This window comes from Excalfactoria chinensis, chromosome 2, assembly GCF_039878825.1.
Source record: "Excalfactoria chinensis isolate bCotChi1 chromosome 2, bCotChi1.hap2, whole genome shotgun sequence".
Lineage (NCBI taxonomy): Eukaryota > Metazoa > Chordata > Aves > Galliformes > Phasianidae > Excalfactoria > Excalfactoria chinensis.
Window position 1 is genome coordinate 10,666,397 of NC_092826.1, and position 14,130 is coordinate 10,680,526.

The 14,130-nt window shown below is 44.8% G+C and overlaps 1 protein-coding gene across 1 annotated transcript; it reads right to left on the reverse strand.

Annotated features, from left to right (window-relative positions):
- Positions 1-279: 279 nt before the first annotated feature.
- SQLE (squalene epoxidase) lies at positions 280-13,089 on the reverse strand. Its single transcript, XM_072330042.1, has 11 exons — positions 12,544-13,089; positions 10,831-11,083; positions 10,130-10,310; positions 8,592-8,688; positions 6,574-6,687; positions 5,113-5,284; positions 4,791-4,886; positions 4,139-4,281; positions 3,504-3,600; positions 2,967-3,054; positions 280-2,095 (listed from the first exon to the last, which is right to left on the reverse strand). Exons 1-11 carry the CDS (start codon positions 12,829-12,831, stop codon positions 1,903-1,905), a joined length of 1,722 nt encoding a protein of 573 aa, XP_072186143.1. The 5' UTR covers positions 12,832-13,089; the 3' UTR covers positions 280-1,902.
- Between the last annotated feature and the right edge of the window lie 1,041 nt (positions 13,090-14,130).

The following is a 14,130-nucleotide window of genomic DNA, read 5'->3' on the forward strand; positions in this document are numbered from 1 at the left end:
TGCAAAGCTAACCAAGCTCTCTGCTTCAGGTGATAAGAGGGAATGGGGGAAAAGAGAACTACCACTGCTCTGCCTTCTGCTGAAGCAGAGGTCAAACACAAACCCAGAACAGAGGAGTCACTCCTCGCATGGAACCCAGCACCTCACACCTGCAGCAGCAGCTGATTAGATGCAACTAAGAAGCCTCTTCACCCCATTGATTTTCCAGTGACGTGCACATTAAAAGCAAACAAAAACACAACAACAAAAAAACAACAAAAGACCCAAAAACGCTTATTTCAGTTAGCTGAGGGTGTGTATTTGGCTCAAGTTCGTTTATCCTTGAACTGAAAGAGACTGACGGTAAATAATATTACAAATGGGAACTGCAAGAGCAGCCCATCTTCCCAGCGCTGTCCCAAGTGCTGAAAATGTCGCTTCCCCTCAACAGGGGCATCATTTCGTTACCGCTAATAACGGTAGCTGAAACGATCAGGGCTCAGCTCAGAAGGCTGCATGCTCCATGAACATGTTTATAGCTATCAAAGTGATACACATATCAAAAGTGATCGTGGTTAGAAAAATATACACATTTTTTTTATCTCATCTGGAAAAGTCTTGGTCATTTGAAATATCCATCAAATAAAACACTAAAAAATCTCCATAAATTTCTTCCCCCTTCCCTCCCCCCTTCCCCATTCCAACACAGAATGTATATTTATATACAGCTTATGCAATCTGCCATTTCCAAAACATATAGTCCAAGTTTTTAAGTACAGAAGAACACGATGTGTTGCTGCTCTCTGAGCTCTGGGCCACACCGACACACCATTGGTTTGGCAAGCCAGAATATGACAGCCATGTGGTGATACACAAAGCAACTGCATGGAAGGCAAGGGAAAATGGAAGGACATGAGAACAAAGGAAAGCAAAGTGGTGAAGGTAACGCAGAGAGGAACAGTGCCCAGCAGTAAAACACACCAACTCTCCAGTAGTGTGCTGCAGGATCTACAGGGAAAGGAATCTTTCAGGTATTACAAGGACACCTGAACGGTACTTCTCACAGATCTTCTGAAGTAATATTGAAGAGCGTCTACTGGAAACAGCCCGCGCTCCGGTTGTTTCAGTAGATAATTGGCTGCTGTGCTTATGTCAATGGCGGGATTAACCTTCACTTAGTCACAAACCAAGCAAAACAAAACACGGTTTTTAGAACAAAGTGAGATGGGAAGAAAAAGTTTGAACACAACTGTGCTTTCGGTACCTGGGCGCAGCAGCCACCATGGGCGGGCTTTGGTTATGTGACTTGTCTCAAATGATTCTGCTGTAAAGAACACTTTCAGAAGAGCATTGTGGCATTTGCAAAAGCGAGTGACACTGCAGACATGGCGACACTGCGACACCTGCAATCCTTTGCAGCGTCCTTTAAAGCGGCGGTATAACAGAACCTCAGCTGGAACTGAAAGAGAATAGAAGCAAATCCTCATGAAATGGCCCAAATCAGGGACTTTCTTACAGTATTTCACAGAAACGAAGGCAGCCTATGGAGCTACTGAGCAGAAAGAAGCATGAAGGATAATAGCAGCGTGTGCTTTACAGTTTTCACTCTTCAGTTTATTAATATTAGTGGTGCACTCTGCAATGGATAAAGCGAGGAATGAAATTCTGACAGACCTGGCAATGTCAACACTTCCTTACAGTCCTTGCAAACAGCTAACTCCTCTTCGAATTAGATTGCAAAGAAAAGAATATTTACATATAATTTATATGTATATAACCACAAAACCAAAACTAAGTCAAATCCCAATCAAGGAAATCGCATTTTGAAGAAAACATGATACAATATTAAACAGTACATGTCCAAAGATTTTAAAGGCATCGTGATCTTCATGTTTTCTTTGTCCAGTCACATCCCCTTGGACTTCAATAGATGAGGGACTTCATTTCAGAGTAGATAAGTGGAAATATTATAGAGCAGCTCCTGTAAAGTACAGCTCCACTGCTGAAAAAGGCTCGAGGCATGGTGATCCACGGCTCGGACTTAAAGCAAAAGTAAACGGCGTACAACGCCACGGCAAAGAAGTGGCCAATCAGCACCATTGGTTTAGGAGATAACCTGTTTTAGAAAGCAAGAAATAGAACACGTCAATAAACAGGATAAAAAAGCACAGACAAATTGTCAGTTCCCAGACTGGGCTCTATGCACAAGACAACAGCGCTCTAATTTAGGCAGCTGCGGTCCTGCTGTCTCAGCTGTGAGCAAACCCTGACTCTTGGAGCTGCTGCACACCTGCATTCCATTCAGTGCTATGGCCAACATACACCTCTGCTTTCTCTTCATTGCCAGTTTTATCTCTCTTTCCAAAGAGACAAATGGACACATTCTTACATGTTCAAAGAATGATTTACTGAGCATTCTCCAGCCTGAGGGGAGCGTTCAGAACACCCTGACAAGTACTCGCTTCTCTCTTCCTTTTGCTCATTTGTGGGAGACCTCATCCATCACTACTCTCAACTTGTCAAGCATGAAACATCTCCACCAGTTCCTCTGTTTGAATGAGCAGAAGGGTCCGCACTGACTCCCATCCACTTGCCATAGAATCACAGAATGGCCTGGGTTGAAAAGAACCTTAAAGATCGTGTAGTTTCAACCCCCTGCCATGGGCAGGATCGCCAACCACCAGACCAGGTTGCTCAAAGTCCCAACCAGCCTGGCCTCGAATGCTTCCAAGGAGGGGGCATCCACCTCTCTGGGCAACTTGTTCCAGTGTCTCTCCAGTTTGCAGAAGCATTTTTAAACGGCTAAAAAAGGGAGCATTCAAAGCTTCTACTAAAGCTTCCAACTTCAGTATAATCCTGAAAACATTGCCTCACATGGAGCATTCTCCTCACACCAAACTGATGGACTGGGTGCGAAGCACAATCTAACAGAGGTTCACAAAACTTCATCTGGTCCACATCAGCTATTATAGAGATGCTGAACTTACACAGACAGCAGTCCAACAGGACCTGAGACACACTCTCCGCCAAGTCTGAAGTAGTGGAAACAGGCTCTCTTTAGCTGGTGCAAGGAATCTACAAAATGAATTAAAATCACTCACAAATATAGTCAACAGGTACTGGAAAAATTCGAGCACATAAAACAGTGGTATAAAATCAAGGACTTCAGCATTTTGGCAGCTAAATTCAGTTAGAGTTCAAGCTGATTTCACAGGATTTTATAGAGAAGCTACATATTCCTGGATGCCGACACAAGAACCTTTAAGTTATCCTATGTTTTGTCTATCAAATAGTAACTTCAGAAGTCCTATAGGTTACTATAACTCAGCTTACACAATGCTAGAACTTAGTGGGAAGACAACTCAGGATAACTCATTACAGTCCCTTGATCAGTGTGTTTTATATACGTGTACATACATATATCTGTGTGTGTATGCTCAGATACTAACACATAATGCCCTCCAGAAATATTTATTCAACAAACTTGAATTCATCAGAAGTTATTTTAAAAGATATATATTTACCATCTGTAGCAGCAAAAAGTTCATACAGTGCCTGGGCAAGAATATTCACTACAAAAGAATGAGACTTTTTTCTGGACCAGTAAAATGTTTTTTTGGCCTGCAAAAGGAAAAAAAAAAAAAAAATGCATTTCTATTAGACAACACAGAACATCATTGAGAAGGTTTTCGAGTAGGTGATAAGAGTCATAGAATCCATGTGAATGTCTTCTCACTACTGTGGTGTCAAGATGCCCACTGACAAACTAGTTCCAAATGCTCAATACTCCAAATTCAACTTGCAGAAGGTAATGATTCAAATCCATCCTGCTTGAGCTCAGTGTACACTAAAAACCACACTTCCAGCGTGGGAACATATCAGACACTATCTTAGCAAAGCATGCTGACTAGGCACAGCACACCGCAAGCAAAGCAAGGCAGATCAGTAATGCAGCTTTGAATCTGCCTCACAGCCACAGCACTCGCAAGTCACAGCTCTGCTCAGTGACAAATGCCTGATGTGATTTATATATCTGAAGAGATGAGAACAGCTGTGCCTCAGTTACAACTTAACACATCCCTCACGTGTGTCCAACTTAAAGTACATCATCTAAAGTGGAGCCAGGTTTGTCTAAATTAAGTCCAAAGTAAAGTTTCACCTTAAGAACATCAGAATCTTCATAAAGATCCGGAATATCCTGGAGCAAACTTCTCCATATTTTGACATCGTTTAAAACGACAGTCATTCCTCCACCAGTAAGAGGGTGTCTTATATTATATGCATCTCCTAAAAGAAGGACTCCTAGGTAGAAGAAAGATGAGTGAGCTACTGCACAACTTTGTATCATCTTAGCACTCAGACCCTGTACTTTGTTTCCCAGCTTACTGAGAATTCATTCCCAGCAAGAACAACAACTAGAAACTGAAAAGAAATAAAGAAGAAATAAAAAGGAGGACGGCTTTAACAGGTTTAAAAATCCCTTTTTCATACACATCCATGTGTGTCAAAGAACAGGCATAAAATTCAAGGTATTTTTTTCCATTTTTCTCCCCTCATAAAGAGACCAAACTTATAAAAGCACGACCCACCGAGTTATTTGAAATCAAAAACGAAGCAGGCAAAGATATAAAGTCTTGCATCGACATAAGCATTACTGTCAAACTGTGCCAAACATGCATTTTCAGACTTATTTTTAATAACAGAGCAAGGCAGCTGTACTGAGCAACAAACACACAGCTGTGAGAACACAGCCTGAAGTCCCACAGGCTTCTAATGCCTTTCCTCCATCCACTTTATTTCATAGTACACACCTTTCTTGTTAACAGCCGAAGGAGGTAAGAAGCTTGCTGGCATAGTCCTTAAGCGATCGTTCTGAACTGCTATTAGGAATGGTTCCTTAAGGTGGTCTGCAAAAAAACAAGGTTCTTTGGTTACACTTATTTGGCAGAGTCTTAAATAATCCACTCACAGCCCATTTGAACCTCTTCTCAGAGATATAAACCTTCCAAACTTCTAACCTCATAAGGTCAACCAACTAATCTGCTACGTGATGTGTCATCTAAGAAGGGTGAACGGTTACTGAGACAGTAAACTCTGAAAGTGGAGACAAACAAGCCAACAAAGCAGACTCACCCGGCAGCTGGGGATGAATGCTCTCAAGCATGTATTCTTTCAGGTTTTTTGGCATTTCTCCTCGAATATCAACAAGGACCCGAGTCTCAGTTGAAGAAATCTGATAGATTAACACTGGACTAGATTTAGCCAGAACAAGTTCAGCATAATTAGTTTTAAACTGTGGTGCATCCTTAAAAAGAAGAGGGAGAAGGATTGAAATCGGTTAATGAAAGGATATTAAACTTTGGATCCACAAAATCATTCCCTGACACCTCAAATAAAATCCTGTATCATATTAAGGTTGTATTATTTTTTCTTTCAATGAACAGCACATTTTCAAGGAAAAAAAAAAGAATGCAGAAGCTTTTCATTAGATCATTTTTACTTCCATAAAGAAAGTTACAGAAAGGAATGACATACAGTAGTCTGTAGTGCAGACAACCCCCATGGGACAAGCACAGCCTGTTCTCACAGAGGAGCTGCTCCAGCCCTCTGATAATCTTTGTGGCCCTGCTCTGGACCAGCTCCAGCAGCTCCACGTCCTTCTTGTGTCGGGGGCTCCAGAACCAGGCAATACTCCAGGTAATCCAGCTAGTTGAACACTCCCTTGCTCAACTATAGAGAAATGATACTCTTAGATGCTGGCTTAAAGAGTAGATTTGGATGTTTATCTAACTTCAAACCACAATATCCACTTAGGAAAAATAATCTGGTTCACAGATATGTAAATGTCTGAAGAACCGAAAGCCTGACCTGGAACTCTATCACGTACGCTAAATCTGACACAGCAAGTTCAGCTATGCTAGAGATGGGACAGAGCATACACCAATAACTTCGAAGTTAAAAACCACAGATGCAAAACGTCCAAGCATTTCTCAGTGTGACACAGCAATGGACAGAACAGCTGATTCTATGGGGAAACATCTTGTGCTGGAGTTCAAGACAGTCCTTATAACAAAGCATCGATTTAACAAGCAGACTACTTAAATCTTTCATAGACATATTCCCTATGTAAGCTTCTGCAATGCTATCTGCAATTGTATTTGAATAAATTACTTCTTGCATGCATCTCCTTTCACAGACTTTGGAACAACTTCATTTTATAAAGCCTTGCCATATGCCCCTTGTGTGTGAGTTCATATAAATAGGTTCTGTAGGTACCCACACGTGTGGGTGGAAAAACATCCGAGCAGAAAATAAAAGGCCACAATGAGAAGAAATACGTATTGAGAAGAAATTGTGCAGAAGTTTTCCCAAGGACTCGTGAACTGTGGAGACAACGACCCTGTGGAATCCAGCAGAGCCAACACACCCAGGGCACCATCAGCGTGCTGAACCATCACAGAGCCACCGGCTGACAGCAGCACCAACAGCTGTGGGACACCACCAAGAGGGCGGAGGCTGCTGCATGCAGACAGATAACACAGCATTATATATATATGGAGAGAGATATATCCTCAGCTTATACGCCAAAGTTACCTTCAAAATGCAACCAACAAAATGGGATGAAACGGTGACTTTTTGGGAGACCAGGTTCTTTCTGAATTTGGAGAAAAGTCCATCAGCTACAACCGTCAGCGGTGCATGAAGTTCCTGGAGTGTAACAGAGAGAAAAGATTGGATACTTTCCTTTCCCACAAGGGTTGGAAATACCTCTCAAGCCCTCCTTGTCAATTGCATGTTAGTACTTGTTCAAAACAACCATCAGCTTCTTTTAGACACGCAGTCATGTAACAAATCTATGGGGACTGTGTCAGAACTGGGATAAAACAGACCGGAACAGCAGAGGGATTGCTGTGTTCAGCCCATAAAGCTCTTCAGGAAGAGGCAAACAGGAGAATCACATATAAGCAACAAGCCTAAAATGTTCTACTGTAAAATGTTTACTGAAATGAAATGCAGAAAACATGCCCAGATCTTTATTAAAAGAACAAGCAGCAAATTCCGAGCAGTTCCTGCCATCCTTGGGTGCTACAAGCAGAAACAACAGGTACAGAGAGAAAAAAAATAAGAGAAATGGATCGAGTTCAGTCTGAATATATGCACCAATTCCTTAACGTTTAATACATACACCATTTCAAACAGGAGCAGATTCTTCAGATCATCAATAAGCATCTTATTTTTATTATATAGTAAGAAAAGAACTAGAAAGCATTTAGAGATGGATGTTTCCTTCTACATCCAGCTTTCTTGCTGCCATGTGCAGTTCAATCACTGTACATGATGACCGCAGATCTATGATGAGCGTTAGTTTTTGGCCTTGGCAGGAGCAGAAAACAAGAAATATTTTTTCCTTTGAAGCATCCAGGAAAAATCATGCCATGTTTCATTGGTGCTACTGGAGCATAATTTATTGTTGGACAGAAGCGCTTGGTGAGCCAGCAATGCAAGTGTGTACATCCCTGCCTGGAATGGGCTCCTCTTGGTGCTACACTGCTATGAAACAGAGGCTCTCTAAGCCGGCAAATAATACAACTCTTTCTAGGCATGGAACTTCAGCACTCAGGGAGTTTGCTTATCACCTCTGTACAGACAGGAACCTCAAGGCCCTAAGAACACTACCCATGCTCTCAGAAAGAGCTCAGGCTAGAACACTGGTCACTCTAATGCTAATCAAACAAGCTGTACTTACAATTATAGAAATGAAATCCATGAATGACATCATGGACATCATCCACATGACATTAAAGGCAGACCAAACAAGGCTTGGAACTGCCTCCAGCTACCTCGCAAGGAGTCGAGGCTGGTGTTCCTCCTCAGCTGTCTTACAGCTCCCCACTCCCAGCACACCCTATGGACTGCAATACCTTCTGCTTGAGCAGGATTACTACTCCCCCTTCCTCTTGGAGGAGTAATTTTAAAGTGTTTTTTTGCTTTTCTGGAGAGTGCATCCACAATTCAGTACATACGTTCTATCTGCATTGGTTTCCCCTAAAGCTATTATGAGTTTACTTCATTTCTCAGCATTTAGCCAGCAGTTCTGCTTTAGCTGACACAAAGAGCAATCAAATCAGTGACACAACTAGAACAGGCCAGAACTCTCTTTCTGTGACCCAAAAGATGACTGGGCAGAGCTGTCTCTATGAACAGGCACCTACCTCCTGACTTCCAGACACCTCACTCAACGGAGGTAGCATATGTTGAAACACAGATGCTTTTACACAGACAAAGCACAAATCTTAACGTATTATTTCTTCCATCAGTAACTCTGAAATATTTTAAGCCCCAAACATATGGATACTTAAGGGGAGACAACAACAGAGCTTCTGGAGAACTGAACTGTTATCATAAAAGCACTAGGAGTTACAACAAGAATTTCCATATGCCAGGACTGCATCCACTAGAAAGCAATCTCCCTTCATTAAAGCTTTCATCTCTCCGGTAATTGCAGATTTCTGCACCAGAGCTCTGAAACAGCAGTGCTTTTTAAATGCTACACACACTTAACTCTATTTTCACAGTAGTTCAACAAAGATCAGAACAGAAAACTGTCTCACCTTAGTATCCCCAGTTTCTTTGTCCTTATACTGAACACCCACTACGCAATCGTCTTCTTCAAGCAGTTGTGTCACAGTTCCTTCAATGAATTTTGCACTGAAACAAAACAGGATTTAGAAGAGGAGGGAAGAGGATTAAGGATGCCAACATTTCATTGTATTAGGCACAGAAGGAAAGTGTGATTTCCAATAACCGTGCCTCTGCCACAATACTCTCTCTAAATGCAACACACCAAGATTCTTCAGCGCTTTTTGAAGCCACATTAAATGTCAAACACCGCTTGCCATTAGCTCCAGTTCAACACTGCCATCTGGCTTGACATTTGAGACTATTCTAAAGCTATTGTGCTTAACATAAACACTCTACCACCAAGCAGAACCTCTGCTTTCGCTTTAGGCTTTCCCTGGCCAAAGGAGATGAGCAGAGAGAAGCCTGACAACATAAGCAGTCAGAAATCAGCCCCCCTGAGCATTTCTCACTGTTCAGCAGGGCAAACTGACAGAACACGAGGGATCTAATTCCACACAGAAGACAGAAGCAAGATCCAAAGCAGCACTTTGGGGCTTAACATGTAAGCAAGGTAGAATTGAGGCTCCTAACTAACAAAGATTAGTCCTCAATAATCTGTCCCATTTAGTACAGAGACAAAGCTCAAAGCTCTGACAGTGCTTTTGATCAGACTCCAAACTGAGCACCCCTTGCATCCACCTCCAGTTTTGGCTATTTGGGTTTCACAAATCATATCTCTTTCCACTGAAACCTCTTGTAGGATCCGAGCTGTTAAGACACGATCCCAGCAGCTCAGATCCTGCAGTTCAAAATGAACACACTTTCTCTACTTCACAAATGTTTTCACATCCAAGTGGAATACAAAAACTTGGAGAAATTAGATGAAGTTCCATATAAGAATAAGTCAGCTTGAGAGTTCAGGCCCTCAAAGGTAACAAAGTGATTGAAAACATGCATAACAGGAACTTCAACAGCAAGAAAATGTAGCAATCTACCAGGTTAATAGCAGGTGAATCAGCATTCTGCAGATCTCACTGGCTTTTATATTTCTTTTATAGCCATAACTGAATTAAGTGCTTATTTCCTTTTCTGGTTCTAACCCACTATAAAAATGACTAACTAATGATACTCTGCCTTTTTCCTCTGCAGAACTACTTTTACTCATCTGAAGTTCATATTATCATTGCACCGTGAGGTAAATGCTTCTGGTAAGATACCAAACCCAGTAACAGGTCTAAGAGAATCAACTTTTTAACCTCAGACTGCCCTCTGACAGGGACCAGCCAGCACCAAGCCTTCCAGTTAAAGCCTTTAATCCCATACACTTAAAAATTAACTTGTCTCGAAGGCTAACAGAAGAAGCATATTCCATTCATAAATACGTCTACGAAAGCAGCATGAGTAACTTCAGCTGTTGTTTTCTCTCAGCCTTGCTCATTGGAGCCTCTGTGCTGGTGCACAAGGAAATGGCCGAGGAATCTCACACTGGGAATAGTGCTCCAGTATCAGCACCCAGGCTGTGACTCACTTGGGCTCTGCCATGGCTGCCCTTCGGAGACCCATGATGAACTGGCCATGATGGAAGGACCTTCCGCTCACCACACGGCCATCTTCAGATGTTGGAAAAGGAATTTCTACCTCCGACTTGCTCTCTAGGTCATGAATGATGTAACCATTTACTCTTTGTGCGTCAATACCTTCTACTGTATCTGCAAAGCAAAAGCCAGCAGGTGAGTTAAAACAAAGCTTTTAAAAGACTTATTTATTAAAAGTATTTCTTCACATGAAGTCCAATTATCCTCATTAAAATATGCTGAGGAAAGAATATCATAGAATCATCACAGAATGACCTGGGTTGAAAAGGACTGCAATGATCATGTAGCTTCAACCCCATTGCTATGTACAGGGTCACCAACCACCAGAACAGGCTGCCCAGAGCCACATCCAACCTGGCCTTGAATGCCTCCAGGGATGGGGCATCCACAGCCTCTCTGGGCAACCTGTTCCAGTGCGTCACCACCCTCTGTGTAAAACACAATCTTCAAAATAGCAAATGGGAATTGGAAATGCACAAGCAATTTTAATTCCTTTTATTCATTGTAGATAATTAATTTCTTCATTTTTCCTGTATTTTAGATAAGGCACGCCTTATTTAAAAACATAAGTGAGTGCAGTAACTGTTGTGTTATACACATGTCTACACATAAACACAGTTTGAAATGCACTCACCTTCAAGACCCAAGTCTTTAAGTGCATTAAAACCACCAGGTTGCAACAATTCTCCAACTATCCTGTCAGGCTCCTTCAGATCCCTCTCTATTACAGTCACTTTTCGTCCATCTCTGGCGAGCACCGTGGCCAAGGAAGACCCAAGGACACCTGAACCCACAATGATGACTTCTGGATCACACTGGGGTGATAATGTTGTAACTGAAGCTGTCTCCGTCAGATGCATGTCTGAGACGTTGGCTTCTGTTTTACCCTGTAGAAAGAAAAATCCAGAGTTAGATGTGCTGATGGACGGATACCATAATCTTTGCACGGGTCTGACTTTGGACTAGTTCTACTTTCATCCAGCAGATTGAGAGCCCATTGATGGCTGGACGGCAACCTCCAGGTTAGCTTCGTTTGAAATGGAATCATCTATAATGCTACAAAGAATCAAGAAGGGAAAAGAAACAAGCAGGTTAAAACTACCCTCCCGATCACAGTCAAACCATTAACACAACCTTAGTCTCACATATGCTGGAAGCTGAGTTCCTATAAAGGCAGTAAACCAACGCTGCCACATATTCTTATCTATAAAGTAACAATCCAATGCCTGCATATATATCCCTACTGAACTTAGCACTTAAGGAAACAGTCATATCCACGGGAAAATGTATTTCTCTAACCTTATTGAGTTGAATAAATGGAGTCCAATTCACTGCAGTGCTGACAGCAGTAGAAGCACGTTTACATCAGTGAAATGAGTCCTCTGAACAACACAGACACCAGGATTTCTAGTGGCATGGTGAAAAGTTTTTAGCTACAGTGTAACAAGGGACTGTAAAAATAACTGCACAACTCTGAGTAAAGCAAGAAACTGAGGCGAAGGCAGGAGGCTTTTACCAGAAAAATACATTCGGAACAACAACAACAAAACCATAGGGCACGCATCCAAAAACAGGTTCAGGTTGTGTTGTGCAAGTGGTCAGCGCCCAGCTGAAAAGGCCCAGAAGTGCCCAGGCAAGGAGCCAAACAGTGCTGACCTAGCGATGTACTGGATATGCACACCCACCTACTGGGGGGAGATTGCAGGGCTCATGCCAAACTCAGCTGAAAGCCTGGTGCTCTCCACTATCACTGTAGGACAGGCTGGCTAATTGAGCGCAGGGTCTGTAGCTATTATACAAGCAGGATTTTAAGAATAATTCCCATACTACTGTGTTTCCTGCTGTCTAAATGGATAACTTTTATCCAGAAACAAGAGGATGACAATCACAGAATAACAACATGGCTGAGGCTGGCAGAGACCTCAGGGTCCATCTGGCCCAGCATTTGCTCCAGCAGGGTCACCCAGAGCAGAGGGCCCAAGGCCATATCCAGGCGACTTTTGGAGTCTTCTCTTGGCCAAAAAGTCCCAGCTCTCTGTGGTTCTTCACAAGCAACGCTCTTCTAATGTCTAGAGCAGACTGGCAATTGAAGATACCCTTCTGCTAGTATAATAATCCATCACTACGCTATTTTCTTTGAATACTCACATTTCATACGCCTTCGTAAAATCTGTTTCTCCCATCACCAAAAACCAACGCACAACACGACACGTCTGTCACACAGGATGCAAACACAACCCCTCCCTGCCCCTTTCTCTGCTGCCCTCCCAGGGCCCAACTCCAAGGCACCAACGGGCAGTCACTGCAGTCACTCCCAACCCAGGTGCCACGTCCAACCCGAACGTACCTTTCTGGATTTGGGCTGCTCAACTCGCTGCGACCCCGCGGCAGGTTTGGCCCAGAAGAAACCCACCAGCGGCAGAGCCGAGAGGGCGTGGGAGAGCATCCCCAGGTGGGGCTTCTGCTGCTGCTGCTGCTGCCGGGGCGCACGGAAGTGGTAGCGATAAGAGAGCAGCAGGCCCAGGGAGAAGAAGAGCACGGCGGAGAGCAGCACCTCCTTGTTGGCGTAGCTCATGAGGTCCCCGCACTTCTTGTACACGTAGATGAAGGAGGCGATGCCCAGGAAAGTCCACATGGTGAGGGCGCTTCCCGGAGTCCTGAGGTCGGCTGATGCTCCAAAAATGGCTTTTGACGTAACAGACGAACAACAGAGATACAGAACCACACTTCCCCGCGATAACACGGACTGCGGTCACTCAGAGCTCCACGCGGGGCGCCTCACCGAGCCCCGGAGTGGCAGGCAGGCAAAGCGCACCCAGCCGTCCCCATACGGCCCGCAGCCATACGGCCCGCAGCTCAGCTCAGCGCAGCTCAGTGCAGCCCTGCGTCGCCCGGAGCCGGCAGCCCCCGCCGCCCCCCGCGATGCTCACGGAGCCGCTCCCCGCGCTGACTCGGAGGCGTCCCCCCGCCGCCGCCTCCCTGAGCGGCTCCTCCTCGCCGTGCCCGGCCCTCCCCGCGGTTCTGGGGGCGGCTGCGCTCCGGGCGGTGCCGCCGCGGCTTTCGCTGAGGTGAGGGGCCGCCCCGCAAAGCGGACCGGGCGGGGATCGTCCCTCACGGAACGCGAGATGCGAGCGCCGGCGGCCAGGGGGCGTGGCTATGCTAATGAGCACCTGCCCACGCCTCCCGGTAGGTACCGCGCGCCCCGTGCCTCAGCCGCATTGGACCAATCGGCGGTGCTATGCTGAGATGGCGCTATGGCCCGGCGACCAATCACAGCGGGGGGAAGGCGGGGCTTGCGCGCGCCGGGATCCTAGGGCGATGTGACGCCGGCGGGCGGGGCGGGAGATGGACGTTGCCATGGTGACGGATGAGCCGGGAACGCCCCGAATCCCGCCGATGCTTTGCGGAGCTGCGCATGCGCGCTGGCGGGGCGTGGGACCCTGAGTGGTGAAGCGTTGTAACGTAGCGCCCATCAGTGCACAGGGGGAGTCAGCAAACATTGGGGCGTTAAAAAGGTGCAGATGTTGTACCGAGAGACATGGTTCAGTGGGCACGGCGCTGAGGGGTTAATGCTGGCAGTGGTGTTGGAGGTCCAACCTTAGTGATTCTGTTGTTCTATGACTTGTAAGAATAAAGGCAAAAACAGGAGCCGGCAAAGGAATGGAGTTCGGTTGGTTCATCAGATCCGTCAGTTTAGGCTGGAGGTAGAGATGTGGGAGCTAAAGAGACCAAACACGGGCTATTATGCATACAGTAGAGACACCAGTTTGACCCAATTTGAACTGGAGTTATTACAGCTGCCGGCAGCTTTTATATTTAATCCACTGAAGACCAAACCCAGGACAACATGAACGCCGTGCCAGAGATAGAGGACAATAACGTACAGCTGGTGGAGAACAGGGAGCTTGGGAGTCACCCTCTGCTGATCAGATGC

What these genes read in the sequence shown, in the direction of transcription:
- SQLE (XM_072330042.1), bottom strand. Translation starts at nt 12,831, where the DNA reads ATGTGGACTTTCCTGGGCATCGCCTCCTTCATCTACGTGTACAAGAAG. An exon ending in AAGATTCTGATGTTCTTAAG is followed by an intron (nt 3,601 to 4,138) that starts GTGAAACTTTAC and finishes TTCCTTTTGCAG; the next exon opens with GCCAAAAAAACATTTTACTG. An exon ending in CCTGTTGGACTGCTGTCTGT is followed by an intron (nt 2,096 to 2,966) that starts GTAAGTTCAGCA and finishes TTTCTAAAACAG; the next exon opens with GTTATCTCCTAAACCAATGG.